We start from the raw sequence: 20884 nt of genomic DNA, 5'->3' as shown, positions 1-20884 counted from the left end.
GTATGATATTGTTGATAATACAAAAGATATTTAATATTTATTATCTAATTAAATTAATTAAATATATTTAATTATTAAAGTTAGTAGTAATAAGTAACAGTAATAGTTAAAGTAATAGTATAGAAAAAAACAATTATAAATTAGTATTATAAAAATAATTGTATATTATATATAATATTATATAAATAAAAAACAACAACAAAATAGAAAATTATTATATTTTTACATAAAAATATATTAAATAATATCTGAAAAGTAAATTTATTAAATAATTGTTTAAATATAACAAATACTTAAAATAAGTTTCTTTTCTGTTTTTTATGCTTTAAATTAAATATTAATATTTGAAGTCATAATAATTGATAAATAAAATTTGTAATTCAACTATAATTTGTTTTAAGTATTTCTATATATTTAGATAAAGTTAATATATTGAAATACTTAAAACATGTTATAGTTGAATTACCAATTTTATTTATCAATTATTATCACTTCAAATATAAAATCATATTTAAATAAATATGTATTAATAATGTTATTAAATATCATGCATTTTATTAATTAAAAATTATTATTAATTAACTTTTTTACTAAATTATAGTATACTTTAAAATATTTAATTCAATRGTATAAATATATTATATTTTTACATAATTATTAAAATACAGGCATTAATAATAATCTATAGTATATATAATGATATAAAATATAGTATAATATTATATATTAATTAATTCTATAATATATACAGTATTTATAATTTATATAAAATTTATTAAGTGTTAGTCAATAGAGGTATCGATAGAAATGTAAACTTTTTCTAATAGCAGCCAATAAACACTTTCCACGTTATATTCTATTTGATTGTATAACCAAACGCTCATAAATAAAGACTATTCAAGTGATTGACAATAACTTCCCTATTATTAGTAATATATAGTATTCAATGTTAWACCCAATGAACGTAATCTATAGATATATAGTCTATGTGTAGAGTCATTGGCTTTAATATAAAGAGAATAAAAATCGAATCAAATATTTTGGACTCAAATTGTTTGGACTTTTGTGGCAAACATTTGATTGTATTTAGTATTTGAATATTAATTGCATTCAATTGATTGATATTGTGATGAAAATGTATATCAAATGCTTATCACTAACACTATTGACACTCAATGTGTTAACCGTTGCGGTCATTGCAGACACTAAAGGATCAGTTGGTTTGGATTCATTCACTTTTCTAAAGGTATTTCAATCTACAGTATAGACTACTGTAGTGTTTGATAACTAACTGTCCATTTGTTGCCACAGATTGTGCCAAAGTTTAAGGCATCGCTCGTCCGCTTTGATACCGCCTATCCTTTCGGTGAGAAACAAGAAGAGTGGGCTAAAGTAGCGGCAGATCTAAGAGCCACACCTAACCTATTGATTGCTGACATACCTGTTCGCGATTACGGAGAGAAAGAGAATCAAGACTTGGCAGACAAATATGGCATCAAAAAGGATGACTTCCCAGTCGTTAARCTCTTCCTCAATGGAGATGTAGAAAATGGTMTCACATTTGATGCCAAAGAATTTAAGTCCGATGGACTCAAAGCTTTTGTGAGGTCAAAGGCGGGCATTAAAATTGTGTTGGAGTCGTGTCTCGAGGAGTTTGACGACTTGGCCAACAAGTTTACCGCCGATAAAGTGACTAAAGACCAACAAAAGAAACTCTTCGAGACGACTAAGAGTAAAGCTAACAAACTAACAGAAGAAACCGACAAGAAGTCAGCAAACATTTACGTGAAGATTATGGAGAAAGCCATCGAAAGGGGACACGTATTCTTCGAGAGTGAGAAACAACGCGTTCAGAATCTATTGTCCGGTAAACTATCGGACACCAAGAAGAAGGAACTCCAGGGAAGGCTTAATATCATTGAGAGCTTTATCGCAACCAATCCTACAAAGGATGAGCTTTGAGACAAACATTTTGCAAAATAATAGCATTTGTATTATTAAGCCATAAGTTTTTTACATTCAAGTCTTTTCTAGTAATTTGTGATAAAAAGTTTATTAAATAATATAAATAAATACAAATATATATATATTTATTTAAAATTGAATTACCGTAACGTAAATGCAATTTTTATTCTCTTGTCAGCCATTTATCAGAATATAATTAAAATATTTTTTATATAAATTCAAAATTTAATTTTTATTATATTTTTAAATGTTTATTATCGAGTTAATTGTGTATTAATTTATTATAATTTAATTGACTTTTTTGTGTAACTATTCATTAATGTTTTGTCTTGACTTTTAGTAAACGACCCGAAAATGTTATGTAAAAATAGGTTCAAAATTGTTTACTTTTATAATTTCTAAAAATAAATCCTAATTTTCTATTTATCCATTAATGTCTATTTAATTATTGAATTAAATTAAATGCAATTGATTAAATCAAATAACAAATATGTTGTTTTTATATTTCAATGGAAATGATTGTTAATTTAGAAAATCATATCATTTCATAACCAATGCAATAATTATTATTAAATTYWATTTTAAAAGCATATGTTTTATTTGATATTTTACARAATTATAATACACATTACGGTAAATGATATCTAAAAAATGTTTTCATAGTAATTATATAAAACAACAAATAATAAAATAATAACACATTTATAACAAGTGGTGTTATTAAGTATAAATCAAAACAAATTATATTTGAATGAATATTTAATTTTATGAATTGATGTCTTTTTATACAACAAATGTTTTGCGATTTACTAATTTGAGGTTTTATTTAGTAATTCAAACGATTTGTCTGAAAATTTTGGTTCATTTGATTGTAAGCAATGCCAGAAATGTATCCCCTTTTGGGAGTCGAGTCACGTGTGAATCGGTATCGATTGGCGCCGTCGGTAACACTAATACTGTCTTCGATGTCGTTATTGATATTGTTCTGTAAATTCCGTGTTTCTGTAATTCGTTTTCGGTTAAGACATATCAAAAACACGACCAAAAATAGGACCACAGCTGTGACCACAGACACAGATATCCAAAAAATAGCGGTTAATGAGACATTAGAATCATTGGACATATTGGAGGCACCGGTCAATGGATACACTGGTTGTACCCTTAAGTATGTGCTTTCGTAGATAAAGTCAAAGTTGACATTTTGTGGATTAACGGCCAAACATATGTATTCTCCAGAATCGGTAGTTTGTGTCCTTTCAATCACATAAGTTGTAGAATAAGTGTCATTCTTGTTGTCGATGACCTCACTTGGCTTAAGTACCTGATAGTACTCTGAATTGAATATCGACTTAAAAAGATTCAGTTTTATAGGAACCACACTTTCATCTATTGCTTCATTTATGTCAGTCATACCTTTTAGCCACTAATAAAATTAAATTACGTAATGTCTAATCAATTAATAAATCTAATTCATAATTTAACAGTAAATATTAAATAATTTACGATACGGTAAATAAAGACAAAAGTTACCGGTAATTAAATGATATTTTTAMTATTAATAATTATAATAATAATTTAAWGTTTAATATTTTAATAAKAAAATAAGAAAATAATAATTTTTAGTAATAAGTAGCATAATTTTTGATAATTATAAATTAAAATAATGAAAATAAAAATATTTAATAAAAAGTTAATTAACACAAATATTGACTAATAATTAATAGTATGATTACCTGAATAATAGGTTTGACTTGACTGCTGATATTACAGTAGAAAACTATCGGTTCTCCCAATACAACAGTACTATTGATGGGATGTAATGCAGTCATCTTTGGTTTGTCTAACAGTAAAAATCAATAATCAATGGTTTGAAAAATTTTAATCSTCTAAATTAATATTAATTTWATTTATATTTACTCATTATTTATTATATCATATATAAATAACATTCAAAAATTTWAAAATATCTAAAAAWWTTTTAATTATAATTAAGAAATTTATCTTTAAATAGTAATAAAAAATATAATACATATTATACAGTAATTATGAGATAATTAATATCATAATTATCGTTAGTAATTGTAGTCATAATTAGCAAACATAGATATAATGTATTATTATTAATACTGATATTAATACTGTATATGTTGTCTAATATATAGTCACTTACCATAAACCACGAGATTCACAGAACTGTTGAAGTGGTCATCCAAAGCAACACATGTGTAGAGACCACTATCCCTCACCCGTACGGGCGATAGAGTCAAATGTCGACCAGATTTATGTGAACCGACCGAAAGCTCACTGTTGTAAATGATCTGTGAGTTCTTATACCAATTGATCCGATGACCAGTAACTCTCTTATCACATGATATGTTGACTGATTCGCCCACAGAAGCACTTAAAACAATTGGTTTCAATTTGTTGCGTCCGCGCTGTCGACCAGTTATTCGTTGACTAACTTTAKGCTGAGGTYTGTAGTCTTCAGCTGATATACTATCAAATGAGTCGATGGGATAGATATTATCTTTTTGTGCATTTAATGTCTCTAAATAACCAATTGGTTGAACTTCAAGTACAACACTGGTTGTGACGGATCCAAAACCATTGATRGCTTTACACAAATATTCTCCACTGTCTTCAATGATCACTGATTTTATCTTTAAGACACCTTTATCAGTGATCCGCGTGCGATGATTGACTACTATGGGCTGATCCAATGGACGACTCCACTCGAAAAACAGTAGATCCGTGTCGTCGGCAATAACGGGACAATATATAGAGACATTAGAGCCGATCGGGTAAACCATACGAGACTGTATCTCGGATTTGATTCGTGGAAGTGCTGAGTAAATGGTTTTAGTTAATCAACTACTATGTCATCAATGGTTTAGACAACTCTTACAGTAACTTAAAGATAAGCTTATCATTTGTATGCATATTAAGGTCCGCAACAATGCTTTGTATTTCATTTGCACCTAAAATAGCCATCAATTGATCAGATATTTAGTATCAAATGATTTTAATCAATAATAATATTCAAAATTTATCGTCAATTATATTTCATAAATGAAATAATAGCCAAAAAAGTCAGTTATTTTATCAAATAATAAATGMTTTTATTTGTGATATATTGTATCAATAGTTTAATCATATATTCAGTCAATCATTTTGTTTCAAATTTATTGTCATTAAATGTGATTTGTTTATAACAATTACAGATTAGTATAATATTATCATTAAATTAAACAAAAGAGTTTATTTTAARAAAGAAAATATTAGTTTATTGTAATAAAAATCATTTCAATGATTAATATAATTTTAATTGAAAGTCAAAGTATTAGTTTGTAAATGATTTTTAAGTTAATTTATTCATTGGTTAAACACCTGATTGTTAGGTACTGTTAGAGGAGGAGGAAGTGGTCACAGATTTATTTATTAAATAATATTTTATAGCAAATATAAATAAATTATAAAATTTATGACTTAATTAACAAATAGTTAATATATTGAAGTAGCGGTTAGTGTGTTGAATGAAAGCTCATAAAAAAGTGTGTATTTTTGCTAATACTTACCCACAGATTGTGTGTTAATAATACTCAGTAGTATTTTATTACATTAYACACAATATAATAGTCATATATTTGTAGCATTTATTACAGTTTTGTTTTGTCAAACATATTAAAAAAAAGTTTTTAATGATTTACAATCACTTCATTTAAATGTATGTCTCTCTCACTTTCATTCAATATAAATGATTCTCTATCTGAATGTCTCTGCCGTTAAAAATACAATACTTTTGTAGTATTTGTGTTGTATAACAATATCTAAGTTTATATATTCATAATATCAAATATGATTAGGGTTGTACACTTACAATCTTATTATAGTATATATATAATAAGTGACACACCAGCTTTAAATATTATACTGTATTTCAATATACAGTATACAAACTTAATATTTTAGACTTATAATTAAAAAATAGATAAATATATTAATAAATTGCTTATAAAATAATATTATTTATATGTATTACGAAAATTAATTATACCAATGTTTTGAATTAATGCATTACTTTTTTTTATTGATATTTGGTTAATACAGTATTTGGTTGTTATGAAATGCTTATTTAAAGTTATAGTGACTAAAGTCAACCCTACTTAACTCGGGTTTTGAGGGCCTGTCAACTGGTAGTACATAAGTGGGGATTAGTTTGTAAGCGATTGGCATAAATTGGTTGAGTAAAGGTTGGGATGATTAGGTTGTGGTGACTGTTAGTAATACATACCATATCATCGCAATTGAATTGGTATGTGTTGAGCACCGATAACGACCAATACTGAACAACCATACAATGTGTAAGCAAACAATGTCTTAATATAGTTTTTCATTTTTCATCGATACCACGACTCTCACATAACAGTGCTATAAGTTGAGTGCCTATCCTCTCAAACTTATAGTTTTGTTATCTTATTACAAGAGCTTACAGTAAACTTTTAGGTGAAACTACATGTGAATGATAGTGAAATACAAGTTGAAAAACATACATAACATATGTGATACTGTATGATATATATATATATATATACTTTATGATTTTGTCAGTATTCACTTGTATTACACCACTGGTATTATAGACATTGACAGCTAACCGACCGATTCTATAATGATTTTGTTGTCAACAATGATAAGACACTCGAGTACTACAAACTTACAAGTATTTCATAGTTGTATTGTCATATAAACTACTGTACAGTATATCTAATTTTGGACATTATTTAATATAAATAACATTTTTAGCCAACTTTATATCTCTCAGCAGGTGATACCACATCACCATATCCTACATCACGCATATGCTCAGCGCTCATGCATTCAAAGTAATAACAGTTTATTTTTCTCTTTAAAATTCAATATTTTGCCAAAATATCTCTAATAAGTTTAATTTGTGTATATAATAAATATTCAGTGAATAATTAATCATAAAGTTTACAAATAAACACCAATATGTTTGCCACAATATTTTAGTTTTTCTTCAAACTGTATAATAGCAGTGACATCATATGATAAGCGGTTAATTATAAGTACTTTAATTTTAAGTAGTTTAACAAAACTAATTAATTTTAATACTAATAATTCTGATTTTCTATTACACAATTGATTGTCTTATCTCAAGTATTTTTATTATTAATTTAATAAAACAAAAATTGTTTTTACAATAATATTGTTTTGTTTGTCTTTTTTATCAATAAATTAATCAATTCCTGGGTTGTCATGAATTTTATGTTTACATCTTACTTAACCATTATATTGTATARAATAGAGATGAAATTGAAACTAACTTTTAGAATATTAATTATAAATATAAAATAAAATTTTTAGTAATTTTCACTAAGAAAATTTCTACAGTAATTTATACTGCTATTATACTATGGAATTCCCATATACATTTTCAATAAATCSCAATTAAATTAAATTAATAAWTTTTATAAAATATGTGATAAAATGTATTAATATTCTTAAYTGTTAGTAATATTTAATTATTATTAATAATTTATTTTAATTGTATTACAAAATAAAAAATGTGAAGAAAACTAAATTGACATTAGGATCACATAGACATAAATTTGTTAAAAACTTTCTAAAAATTTAAAGAAATTAAGTATATMTTATTTTGAATATTATATTATTGTTTTATATTCTATTCAATATATATCCATAAAATTATTGAAAAAATAATTATTAAAATATTGAATATCTATAGTATTATGTAAATATAAACTAAGTTCACATAAAAATTAATAGATACCTTCTTTCATACAAAATAAACTACTATACAATATATATACTGTATATATATATTTAAATTTAATAACATTTTGTAGATTTGTGTCAAATAGTTATGAAATCATTAGAAACATCAATTATGTAAACTTTACATTTATTTAACATATATTCATAATTAAATAGTGCTAATAATTCATTTTGATTTAATAGAAATCGAAATAATTATAATAATAATAACATTTTTAAACAAACTTGAATAATAGCTTATATAGACKTTTAGATTAATCAACATTACAAATATTAATTGTTTTTTTTTGCTTAATTGAGAATTTATTAAGACATATACTATATATTGTTTGTATATATAGGCTGTAATGAAAATATTATGAAAACACTTGAAACGGGCGGTGCTTTGTATTGACAATTGATTTATTAGATTCAGTGTTGAATTTGCAGAGAATTTAGAGATGAAACATATTTCCATTGATTGTGATTATGAAGTAAATACAGTATAGTATAGCATGTGATCAACAAATCAGTGAAAGAGTAATAATTATATATAAAATATAGATAATAATAATAATAATTGATTTAAATAATAAATGACTAATTGATTTAACTAAATACAATTAAGATTAAATGTAATATTTAATAGCATTTAATTATATTCATAGACATATTCATAACCAAAATACTGTATATAATTTGTTGTCTTGTTTTRAAATATCATATATATATATATTTAACAAAATAAATATTACTAAAGAATATATTTGTTTTATTTAAACATTAATTTATTTTTAAGATAAATATTGATATTTGTAAAYATTATTTGCAAATTTTTATTTTTTAATACTAATTATCATTTGTACTCACATTTTGATCTTTAATTTGAYATTGCAATCAATTTATATATACTGTATTGTTAAGTCTAWATAAKAAAATAATATAAAATTTATGTCTTAAATATTGTTTTATTGAAAAGCAAGTCATACTATAAGTAGTACTAAATTATACTGTAATAACAAATAATAATCAGTTAATTTAGGATAAAAATAGGATAAATTTTGTTAACTAAGGCTAAGACATAGTATAATAAACTAAAAATTATAACATTATTATATCTATAATTTTCAAAATAAATAAATATATATTAATATTTATTTAATACTATTTATTAAAATCTTTTAATTTTTAAAAATGATTTATGTAAAAAACTAATAAATTTGTTATTTTTTATACAAATCARTAAAAAATATATGAAAAWGAAATTTTATTTGAAAWTTTATTATATGAAAATTGGTGAAAGTAAAATTAAAAGTGTATTAAAAAAAAATAAAGTTTGAATAATGTTAATTTATATTTATTAATTTAAATCAWTTTAGATTAAAAAATATTTTTAATTATATCATTATGTTATTTTATGTGAATGAATTTATAGATGCMAATAACTTATTGACAATAAGTGACAYATAATTTTAATTTAATAATTGTTTGATATTTTATTAATAAAATCTAATAATTTTCGATATCTATTCTGATRACCACAAAGTGATAATTATTTAAATAAACGGTACTATATTTTGTTTGTTTTATGCAAATTAATTACTTTATAATATAAAATTTATATTCAATATCTTCAACAACAAAAAATATCAAATAATACASAATATACTAAAATCAAATYTCATAGAAATTAAGTGACAATTTAATCCAMTAAATTTTTAWATAATWATTATTATTGYTTTTTTTAATACTACACTCATGTTTTAAACATTAGACACTAAAAAGCTGATTTAATTCSCCGTTTTATATTATTTTAATATTCAATTCAATAGAAAAGTAATAGTAAAGWTTTTAGAGTTATTGAATTATGCTTAGGGAGGTCATCATATTGGTGCTGATGATACTGGTGCTGATACTARTGCTGATACTGGTGCTGCCCATTCATAATTTCAAACAAACACAAGCTTTTGAAAAGTACTGTATTTGGTATACTTAATGTTTAGTATACATTGTATACCTTGATATACCTGTAAATTTTGTACAGTATAATACTRTACTGTATTTATTACACACAATAACCTCTTTTTGAATTAAGTTATGAATTTGTGACAATACATAGATCAGTCTAATTAAAGTTTCTATTGAAATGCATATATTTATACAGTATTAAAATTGTCTATGAAATAAACCCATGGTTTTAGTTCAATAATCTAAATTAAACTTAWTTTCAAAAATAAAATGATAATATAAAACTTTAATTTTAAAAATAATTWATAGTGTATTATTTATTATAAATTATGTTAAACTATTAACACTTACTAACTTGTAAGAGGTATTGCACTAACAATCTAATGATTGSATTATGTTTTGAAAATTTTTATAAATTATAGTTTGTATGAATACATAACAGTACAGTAAACCCAGTAGTATACTATATAAAACAGGGTTGACAATAATATAAAGTTTATTTAATATATCAATTATACTGTATTTTATAGTACACTGTTTAAGACTGTGACAAATCTATGAGTAGGTAGTAGTACTTCAATTTTGTACAATGTACTGTGTATTTTACAATTATAGAAAAATATTAACAATGATAAAATATTTATTTTTTTTATTAAAATTATTATTATTACATAATTTCAATAACATTTAATATTTTTATTAATATATTTCAATAAATTGAATAGTTAATCAATTTTTTTAGATAATTTTATTAATGTTTGTTTGTGAATTTTTTTGTTACTAAATTTTTTTGTAATATACTTTATAATACGCTATTGTATTAACAACATTTTTCAAACATTGATATTATTGTACTGTACTATAGGTATAAGTTTTAAAACATTTAATATTTAATTCTAAAATCATAGATATTTATTAAATTTACTTTTTTTTAATATACTTTTATTTGAAAAGACGATTTACATTTTCAAACGATATTATTGAAACTTGATTGTAATAATTATTATAAATTGATTAAATTTTATAAATTTCTTAAAATAATAAATTTTTACATTATATTGAAATGGTTTGAAAATTGTTAGAWTCGTGTATTTTAACAACACTTATATGTTATGCACTTTCAATTGAATGGCATTGAAATGAGTGCACAAATGTTACGGAATATTCGAGAAAATACTTTATTATTATTCATTGAATGTATAGTATTGTATACATTGAATCTATGCTTATATTGACTGTGACTAATGTTACTTAAGTATTTGTATTAAYAATTTGTCAATAAAACACTTAATTKAATATTATAATTAAAATTTTAAATAATTTTAAACTAGAAAATGTGCATACTAAATTACTAAATTCTAAAATAAATTAAAACATWTAGATATAGAAATTCAATGATATGTTTTTRATTTGAATCACAGTCTAAATAGGATTAGTAATGATTGCTAAATGTGTTTATATGTTATTAATAGTTATAAGTGTTATCTCGTATTGACTAACATTTGTCATACAATTGTTGATTACTTTAAGTATGCAATGATTGTTGTGTTTGTTATATRWTAGACATTATTGGATCAGTTTGTGTGATAGTTAGTGATAATTATATTGATGGCTAAAGTGTATTGTTGGGGCAATACATCTAACGGTGAGTTAGGTTTGGGTGGTATAGAGGACGAGCACATCCTATTGCCGCGCAAACAGAAACTAGTGGTCGATCGCCGCAAATACTCATTAAGACAACTGTCCTCCGGTCGCAAYCATACACTGGTTCTCCTTCACAATCACATACACGATACGAGTCTTTTACTGAGCTGTGGATCMAATGAGAGACACCAATTGGGTCGCGAAGGCAGTTGGCGTCGGCTTGAAGTGATTGATGCGCTCAGTCATCATGTGGTAACTCAAGTATGCTGTGGAGCCAACCATTCACTTGCTCTGACCACTGCTGGCCAGATATTTAGTTGGGGATGCAATTTGTTTGGACAGTTAGGTATGAACTGGTTTTAAAYCTAAGTCCACTTATAAATACAGTTCATAACGATCTCATAGGTATTGGTAATAATGTGGACGAATCGGTKGACAAACCATCACTAGTCAAGCGATTGGCCGCTGAATGTATTGTTCAGATTGTTTGCGGTGGCAATCATAGTCTGGCACTCACTAAAAGTAATGCAATTTTATTATTAATACATTTACTAATAAATTGATAATCCTTTAGATGGTATCTTATACTCGTGGGGTTCAAATGCTTTCGGACAGGTTTTGACCACAAATTATTTGCTTATCGCTAATAGTTTTACTTATTATTTCTTTATTTTCAAATTACAGTTAGGAAATGGTCAGAAAGGCAATTGTGAGAACAGGTATTTGACTMAAAAAATTGCARTAATACTGGTAATTGTTTAATAAAAATTAAATATTTTTTTAGTCCAATTGAGATCCAATTGTTGCGATCGGTTCCCATTCGTCAGTTGTCTTGCGGTGGTTCTCATTCAGCCGTCTTGTCCTATACGGGGGCCTTATATATGTGGGGAAAGAACGAGTTCGGACAGTTAGGTCTTAACGATTTGCAAAATAGATGTCTTCCAACAATTCAAACAACTCTTCGTTCACAACGGATATCATTTATTAATTGTGGTGACGAACATTCAGTTGCGTTGACCGCTGATGGCGGACTTTTTTCATGGGGAGCTGGTATGTATGGTCAGTTGGGTCACGCAAAAAATAACAACGAAATACTTCCCCGACGTGTATTTGAACTGATGGGCAATACTGTTACACAAGTATCGTGCGGACGATGCCATACATTAGCATCAGTTGAACCGAGTGGTAGAGTGTATTCATTTGGTCTCAATGGTTCCGGACAACTCGGTATTGGTACTCAAGTAAGCAAAAGTGTGCCAAACAGTGTTATGGGAAAGTGGATTGAATTAGGCGTCAAAGATATTTCACTGAGAAATATGTCCGGATCTGTATTGCCTGTTACTAAACACAAGTCATTTCCTTCACCGACTGTCACTCCTAAAAGATCACAGACTCCGACCAAAGATATTGATATTGAAAACTATGTTCGCGACGACCAAATGTCTATCGAGGAGTTTTCCGATGGAGATGAAACTGAAGCAGATCTATCATCAGACGAAATGGCTATTATTGAAGAACCTGAAGAYATTAATAAAATTTGTGATTACCGTAAACCAGAATTCATTTGCACCGATAASGGTATTGTTTCCACAAATGCAGACTCTTTACAAATTGATGAATACATTTCGGATCCCGACTCCGATACACAACTTAATACTGAACGCCAACAACTAGTCCTTAAAGAGATTATTGCCTCAAAAGGAGATCAAAGTTTTGTTTTAGTCGTCCGACTTTCTGATAGAAACCGTCCGTTGGATTTCAGATATAACTATCGTTTTGAAGAGATATACAAATTAGATAATAATAAACTAAAAGAGTTAAATGAATCACTTGAAGGCGAAAAAATACMGACGGATGACATCGAGTATATCGAAAATGCTTTGACATCAGTCTCGTGTTGGAACTCCAGTTATATTGATTTAAATACAAAATCAGAAACTTTATTACCAGCCATTGACTGGGAATCGGCACAAAAAGGCTTCAATTTCATCGAGAAAACAAAGAACAGTCGTATTCAAGAACTTATTTATCAATCAATACTTAAATTAATACCTAATTTGCCGAATATTTACGATGAAAATAGTTTAGATCCAGAAGTTCTTCGAATATATTTATTGTTACCATTGTTTCACTTATTTAAAACTGGATATAAAGATAGAGATATAATGAGACAATTAGTCGCCGGATATTTGCGATCAGTTCTTCGTTTAAATGATTTTGCTTTAAATGCTATTAAGGAGTGGTTTTCACGATTAGATGAAAAATTATTCAAACAGTTTATTCAAAACGTTAAAAATTATGTCAAAGAACTCTTAGACATTCAGGATAAACAAAATATAGGAAATGAAAACAATGAAAGACATGAAATCGATGCCACACTTCATGAGTGTTTAGGTCTGAGTCTTGAGTTTATGGCAATAMTGAATAAAGTTAACGAAAAACATAATATTATCTCTTATAAGGAGTTCTATATCGAAGGTATTAGTGATCACTTTAATGTTGGATTAGATTACAAGAACTGGCTCGAGACCCGATTYCATTATAGCCGTCAAACTCATGGCCGCAAAGCTTTATTTTTATGTGATTTTGCATTTATATTTGACCCGCCGGCCAAAACTGAAATATTGGCCGCCGATTCACAACTACAGCAAAGCGATGCCGCCATCAGCACAATGATGAACCCGATTTTGTTTGGAAACACTATATTAATAGGAAATCCATATTTAGTGTTAACTGTTAGTCGCAATTCAATACTTCACGAAACTATCAATTATTTAGTGTTTAGAAATCAAAATCCCAGAGATTTCAAGAAACCTTTGAAAGTTAATTTTGAAGGCGAAGAGGGAGTGGACGCCGGCATTGGTATGAAAAAAGAGTTCTTTTTATTACTTATGAAAGAAGTATTGGACAAAAAATATGGTATGTTTTGTGAATACATTGAAACCAACACTATTTGGTTCAATCCGGGAGAAGTACACGACAGCGACGATTTAGTTATGTATCATTTAATTGGTATCATCTGTGGTCTGGCCATCTATAATCAAGTTATCATATACTTGCCGTTCCCACTCATTCTCTATAAGAAACTATTGAATGAACCGCTAGAATTGGATGATCTAAATTCATTGGATCCAGTATTGACCAAAAGTCTTAAAGATATTGAAGACACAACTTATAATGAAAACGAGTTTAATGCCATTTACGGTGATATGAATTTCACAATCACTTTAAACCGATACGACTTTCCTGTTGAATATGAGTTGGAAAAAGGGGGYAAAAATAAAATATTAAATTACAAGAATCGCAAAGATTATGTCAAACTCTACTGGAATTATATATTGAATGAATCGGTGAAAATGCAGTTTAAAGAGTTTAAGGAAGGCTTCTATAAAGTATTGTCGACGACAAACAAAGACGGCAATCAAGACTCTGGTATTATGTCACTGTTTCGCGCTGAAGAACTCATGCAACTCATCACTGGTCAAGAAGTGATTGATTGGAAACTTATGGAAACTCATTCAACCAAATATAAAGAGCCATTTAATAGTCAACACCAGACTATCAAAATGTTTTGGAAAGTATTTCATTCGTTAACAAACACCGAAAAAAAGAAATTTCTTTTATTCCTCACTGGAAGCGATAGAATACCTATTCTTGGAATGAAAGCCGTAAATGTAAATCTATTTATAATATTTGTCTCAATATTTTGTTTTAAACTAAAGTTTTATTTAATACAGATTATAATACAGCCAATGAAGACCAGCGAAGAGCATTTACCGGTGTCTCACACGTGCTTTAATGTATTGGATTTACCCGAAAATTATTCATCTGAAGACAAATTAAGACAAAAACTACTTCTAGCTATTGAACACATCCATAGYTTCACTTTAGCATAAAAAGTACCACTAATTGCTTGAAATTTTTGTTATACATTTTAATAACAATTTTTTTGGAAATAACTGTATTTTTATTTTATGAAAAAATTTTTAGCAACACTTGAGAATCGCATTAATAATATATTGCCGTATTTGCCTTAATTATAGTACGTTAAGAATAMAACTTTTGAAAAATTATTACAAGTTGTTAGTTATGGTAAAGTAATTTTAAATTATAAAATACATTTAAGAAGTTTTGAGTGAAATTAATATATTAAAAAAATTAATTTAATGTAAATATAATTATATTTTATTGAATATTCAATTGTAACTTATTTATAAAAATTACTAATTTTGTAAAGTTTAATAAATTAAACGTAATATTTTATAATTGTTTATAATATTTATTAATTATTAAATATGTTAATTACCGGTAAATAAAATTAAAATTTATTGATAGAATGTTATGTCATATTTAATAGATAAAATGAAATAATTTAAATATCAATAAAATTATGYAGAAAAATATACATTAGTACCCATAAGTTTAGTTTATTTTTAAAAATTAATATAAAAAGATTTAAACACTGTTTAATAAACTCATAATTATTTGCTATAAAATATATAACAATTATTATTTACTTTTTAAGTCTCAACTTTTTGAACAAATAATTCATATCCAATTCATTATATGAGTTCCAGTCTAGATATGTTTGGACCACTGACTTGAGTTTACTAAACAAGTGCTCTCTATTCAGTTTAATTAACTTTATGTCACCTAAGAGTAAGAAAAACAATTGTTTCAAATTAAAAGACCGTAAATATAATAGCAATAAAAAAATAAATATCAAAATCAAACTATCATTTATATGACACATACTCGCGGAAACCTCTTTRGCTGCGGCGTCCAAATCAAGCAAATGTTTAAAATATGTTAATTGGAGATTGTGTTGGGCATCAGTTATCTATATAAATATATAATCTTTAATTTTAAACCTAAAATAATTTTAAAATAAATAGCAAACCTCTGGACACAAATTTCCATTTTTGCAATTCGGACAAATGGGACCAACTCTTGACATACGACCGGTTATTAAACGAGTTCTATAGGCACACGTGTGGTCGTCACAGATCATCCACTTCTGATAGAAATCGTTGACAAATTTGTTTATATAATGTCTTAATTGGACTTCAAATTTGTTGGACATTATATCAGTGAACTCTATGTTACAGTGAGAACATCGATTGAAAGACAATTCTAATCTCTTCTTCGCCAATGATTTGTCTATTTGTTCGTCTTCTTTGTTATCTTCAAATTTCTTGAATAATCTTCTGATTACTATATCTTGAGCACAATTTTCATTAATGCATTTAAAAATCAATGGTTTACACAAATCGTATTTATGTTCCCCTCTTTCAAATGCKGTCTCAATTTCAATGATGGATCGATTCATAGCATTAATATTASATTCAATTCCCATAAATTCAGCCAAAATGTGTGAATCGGTTCCATCAATGGGTTCACAAAGTCGAGACACAACAGGTAGTAATTGTTGACTCAAATAATATTTAACGTCAATCTTCAAGTTTTTCTCTTTGAGTTCATCGCAATGATATGTTCTTTGAGTGGCTGGTCTTCCGGAACTGTCTTCACATATAACATAAGATACTGTGTCTCCATTTTTTAATTTCTTGGTTTTATTTGACTCATTATATCTGAGAGCGACTGTCACATGACTCAAACCTTTCTTATCGGGATATTCTTCGGGATTTTTGGTCAATGCTTTACTAATCACAAACTCATCGATAGGCAGTTCATTATTACGGATGGCATTTGCCAATTGATTTAAATAGCTATGAATGTTATCTACAATGACATCACTGGGTTTATCGATGGCTAGAATCTCATCGAGAATGTGTTCTCCGGCCTTCTTCGCTAATATAGACCAATCGCGACGAACAATGTCTAAACCTTTAACTTCTTTAGTGTAATGGATGTCACCGTTAGGTAACTTCTGTGCAGTCAGTGCCGCATATTTCTTCTTTTTAAGCAAAAGTATTGAACGAAATACGCCATCGATTTCTATCTCAAGAAGTCTGTAGAGACGGTTAACTTCTGACTGAACTTTACTACCGATAGCTTTTACGTCATCAAAATTGACACAATTTGTCAAAATCATAATGGAATCGGTGTCACCATAAATCACTTCCAAACCAATTTTTTCAACCAATTGTTTAGTATTCATAAGAATTTCTCGTCCTTTATAAGTAACTAATGCGGCCAATGGTTTGGCATAAAATCGTGAGTGACTGAATCCAAGACAGCCATACATACTATTTGCTGTTAGTTTTAAAGCTTTTTGTCTGATATCGTATTGTTGTTTTAAATCTGATGATAAATCCGGATTACACATCAATTTCTTGACTTCTCTTCGACTTTCGACCAACTTTTTGATTTCAGAAGGAAGTATTCCTTCAGGAAGTTCTGAATCTGGAATTTCTGGTATATATTCCTCAGTGATCTCATTATCATTATTTGGTACATTTTGTGAAACAGTTGTGAAACAAATGTTAAACTCTTGAATAATTGACGGATACAATGAGTTAAAGTCCATTAAAAGTATATATTTATCATAGAATCCCACTTTAGGMTCCAATACCAGACCACCAGTATAGGCGGCYTTCTTGTTTCGGGAGGTTTTGCCTTTTTGAACAACTGCTTCGGTATTTAACTCGAGTTCATTGTAATCAATTTGTTTACCATTGTTTGCAAACACTTTGTCCGGACAGATATAGTTTTTAGCGTGAAATGCATGAAGAAGTAAATACTCGTTACGCTCGGAACGGCCGCCCAGTAATGTACGCGACAACAAATTGCCGGCAATGGATGTAATTTGTAGGGCCAGCGGTAATACATTCAACTCATACATTATGTTAATAATTAAATCATTATCTTTCATAAAAAGATCAATAAGTCTTAAGAGTTGATTAGAGTTTGCAAAATATTTTGGCAAAAAGTGTTGTTCGACTTCAAAACGTGATTTCTTCAATATCTGTGTCGATAATTGTGTCAAATCATAACTCTTAGAGCGGATCAACTCTTTGCTCGATATTTTAATATCGCACACAAGACGACCACACAATTGATTCTTATCTTTAGCTTTATTAGGAATACCAGATCTCTTAAGTCGACCCATCTTTGACCACGACATAGCTATTTTRTGGTAAGCAAATCGAGACAAGAGTAGATCATAATCAAAGTTGTAAACATCGTGACCAACAATGATATCGGGATCCAATTGATGCAGTTTTGCCATAAAATAATTGAGAAGCTCTCTCTCAGAGTTCAACGGATCCACTTTTGTCTTATTGTAATTTTTAAGTGCCATTTTTGGTGTAAAATCATACGGAAGATTAACACCACAATTATTAGATGGCTTAGTGATGGCACAGAAGTGTGAATCGTATTTTGATCCAACATTTGATTTGTGAAAATTGAATGAAGAGTTCACAAAACAAGAGATACCAATAATCTCATTAAGTTTTGTGTTTGGATTGACAAATGTTTTCATATTAAGTGATATTAATGTAAAATCAGGCGACGGTTTCTGATGGCTGTCCACTGAGATCTGAGCGCTCGCTTTATTAACAATGAGCTCAATCTTACACCAACTGACGGGTGGATCAGAAATCTCAGGATTCTTGATTGTGAGCCATTGTGGACCCATTAGCTTGAGATCAAGTAATAGATTTTCGAGACCAGATGTATTGGTTCCAAATATGTGTTTAAATGTATTTCCAGAACTCATGTTCTGTGGAAGTACCGAATGAGAAGCCGAATACAAGACTTCGAGATATTCCGCTTCAGTTTGAATGTTATTGTTTTCAAATGAGTACTTTTTAGTAACTTTTCTCGATTTAAATTGAGTTATTTTAAGCTTTTTAGCGATTATATCATTGAACTCATTGTACACGTCTTGAATCTTGACTTCTTTGGTTTCATCGTTCAACATGTGTTCTCTCGGAACCAAATAAATCTTGCGCTCAATATTACGGACTTGAATACAACAACTGACATATCGTTTGATATCTTTGACCCAAACTTTACCAAACAAATAGACAATACTTGGATTTTTAAACTGATCGATATGTGCGTCAAACCAGTAAAATGAAATCAACTTATTGTTGTTGTTGTCCAACTCGAATGGTACCTCTTTGGGTAAAATGGCTGCAATTGGTATCGTTTGAATGTCATTGTTAGTGCTGGAAGCACTCCATTCACTATCTGATATAGTTTTCATTGGTAAGTCTTCAAATGTATTTTTTTCGTCAATTTGTTTATCAATTTTATTATTTAATTCATCGATGTCTGCTTTGACCTCAGGTTTAAAATCAAAGTCATCGAAATCAATAATATTGTCGAAGTCATAGTCACCTCCAGACATGAGAGACCGTTTCTTCAAAGGTCTTCCAGCGGAACCATTAGTCAGTACTCGTTTAGGAAGTCTTTTGACTGATGAAGTATTAATGGCATAAGGATTTGATGTATTTGTTGGCGTCAATTACATCTTTGTGTTGAAGATTCATTACTTTAGGTGTGGAACTCATTGTTGTATTTTTGCCATAAATGTCACCCAAAATGCTTTCGACATCCTTTTCATTAGCCTTAACATCACTAATGGATTTCTTCAAAGACCTATTCTCTCCCAAACTCTTAAACATATCTCTAATATTATTACTCTTTTTAATCGGTTTATTGTCATCGCTTGCAATCAGAGACTTGTTCTTTGGTGTCATTTTACTTTTCAATGAATTATCCCTTTTTGATGACTTACGATATCCGTCGTCCTCACCTCCGTCGCAATCATCAAATATCTCGTGTCCAGTGTCCGCATATCCGGCGCCGTCGTCGTCGACAATCCAATCTTCACGTTGTCTTTTGGCCACAAGTTCAGAGTACTCATCTTCATCKACCTCTTCATAGACATCGATTTCATCTTCAATTTGATACTTATTTTTCGATCCCTTTAATTGTCTCAATTTCTGTAACGCCGATAACTTCTTAGACAACTGTGCACTAACTTTACGCTTCTCGCGACGGGTTGTGACCTCAACTAAAGGACAAAAACATAGTATGAGATGCCGTTTGTGACTAACTTATGACATACAGTACCTGTCTCTTCATCACTCATTTYCGATAATGTCTTTCACTTAAATGGTCACAAATTATYGATAAACTGATTGTTAATCACTTGATGTGTCATTAAAATTGATTGTCAATCAGTTTAATGTCTTCACTAAAGTCTAATCACTTGTATTGTGTTTTTTGGCGCTTTTAAATCATTTGCCGCTTTTAATCAATTCAACCAATAATAAGACTCACTGTTTGCGCCCTTCACTCCCATTGGCTGTACATTACATACAAACTATTGTATTCATACAACAAAACTGTATATTAATAGTAATTGTTATTATTGTCTATAGCTATGAATCATATGATATACATATGTATTAATAACTACAGTATTATTACAAACTATATAACAGTATAACTACTGAATATTTTAAAGACATTTTCATCCGATATAATCACCGATTTGTCCATTAAATTGATACCAAAAACAATTAATACAAAC

General features: G+C 28.0%; 5 protein-coding genes across 6 annotated transcripts; 2 read left to right on the top strand and 3 right to left on the bottom strand.

Moving 5' to 3' along the window:
- The first annotated feature begins 970 nt into the window (after nucleotides 1-970).
- On the top strand, nucleotides 971-2158 carry LOC128965807 (endoplasmic reticulum resident protein 29-like). The gene is made up of 2 exons (XM_054312580.1): nucleotides 971-1246; nucleotides 1312-2158. The coding sequence occupies exons 1-2, from the start codon at nucleotides 1130-1132 to the stop codon at nucleotides 1960-1962; spliced, it is 768 nt and encodes a 255-aa protein (XP_054168555.1). The 5' UTR covers nucleotides 971-1129; the 3' UTR covers nucleotides 1963-2158.
- A 563-nt stretch (nucleotides 2159-2721) lies between these two features.
- Nucleotides 2722-6388, bottom strand: LOC128965797 (fibroblast growth factor receptor-like 1). 2 transcript variants are annotated; one of them, XM_054312566.1, is made up of 5 exons: nucleotides 6257-6388; nucleotides 4871-4943; nucleotides 4136-4810; nucleotides 3699-3805; nucleotides 2722-3388 (listed from the first exon to the last, which is right to left on the bottom strand). In XM_054312566.1, the coding sequence occupies exons 1-5, from the start codon at nucleotides 6317-6319 to the stop codon at nucleotides 2792-2794; spliced, it is 1515 nt and encodes a 504-aa protein (XP_054168541.1). In that variant the 5' UTR covers nucleotides 6320-6388; the 3' UTR covers nucleotides 2722-2791. The 2 variants fall into 2 exon arrangements, with proteins under 2 accessions (XP_054168541.1, XP_054168542.1); XM_054312567.1 differs by lacking the exon at nucleotides 6257-6388 and adding an exon at nucleotides 5541-5760.
- A 4755-nt stretch (nucleotides 6389-11143) lies between these two features.
- Nucleotides 11144-15425, top strand: LOC128965795 (probable E3 ubiquitin-protein ligase HERC4). The gene is made up of 7 exons (XM_054312564.1): nucleotides 11144-11719; nucleotides 11779-11895; nucleotides 11948-11988; nucleotides 12058-12092; nucleotides 12158-15047; nucleotides 15111-15272; nucleotides 15364-15425. Exons 1-6 carry the CDS (start codon nucleotides 11338-11340, stop codon nucleotides 15267-15269), a joined length of 3624 nt encoding a protein of 1207 aa, XP_054168539.1. The 5' UTR covers nucleotides 11144-11337; the 3' UTR covers nucleotides 15270-15272; nucleotides 15364-15425.
- A 438-nt stretch (nucleotides 15426-15863) lies between these two features.
- Nucleotides 15864-19766, bottom strand: LOC128965794 (DNA polymerase alpha catalytic subunit-like). Its single transcript, XM_054312562.1, has 3 exons — nucleotides 16274-19766; nucleotides 16129-16213; nucleotides 15864-16026 (listed from the first exon to the last, which is right to left on the bottom strand). Exons 1-3 carry the CDS (start codon nucleotides 19691-19693, stop codon nucleotides 15887-15889), a joined length of 3645 nt encoding a protein of 1214 aa, XP_054168537.1. The 5' UTR covers nucleotides 19694-19766; the 3' UTR covers nucleotides 15864-15886.
- Nucleotides 19706-20651, bottom strand: LOC128965809 (DNA polymerase alpha catalytic subunit-like). The gene is made up of 2 exons (XM_054312582.1): nucleotides 20422-20651; nucleotides 19706-20362 (listed from the first exon to the last, which is right to left on the bottom strand). Exons 1-2 carry the CDS (start codon nucleotides 20438-20440, stop codon nucleotides 19773-19775), a joined length of 609 nt encoding a protein of 202 aa, XP_054168557.1. The 5' UTR covers nucleotides 20441-20651; the 3' UTR covers nucleotides 19706-19772.
- Nucleotides 20652-20884: the final 233 nt, after the last annotated feature.

Source organism: Oppia nitens, unplaced genomic scaffold (assembly GCF_028296485.1).
Source record: "Oppia nitens isolate AA-2021 unplaced genomic scaffold, nextdenovo-longstitch-racon4-pilon3 scaffold18_pilon_pilon_pilon, whole genome shotgun sequence".
NCBI classification, from domain to species: Eukaryota; Metazoa; Arthropoda; class Arachnida; order Sarcoptiformes; family Oppiidae; genus Oppia; species Oppia nitens.
This window is presented reverse-complemented; position numbering and strand designations above follow the sequence as displayed.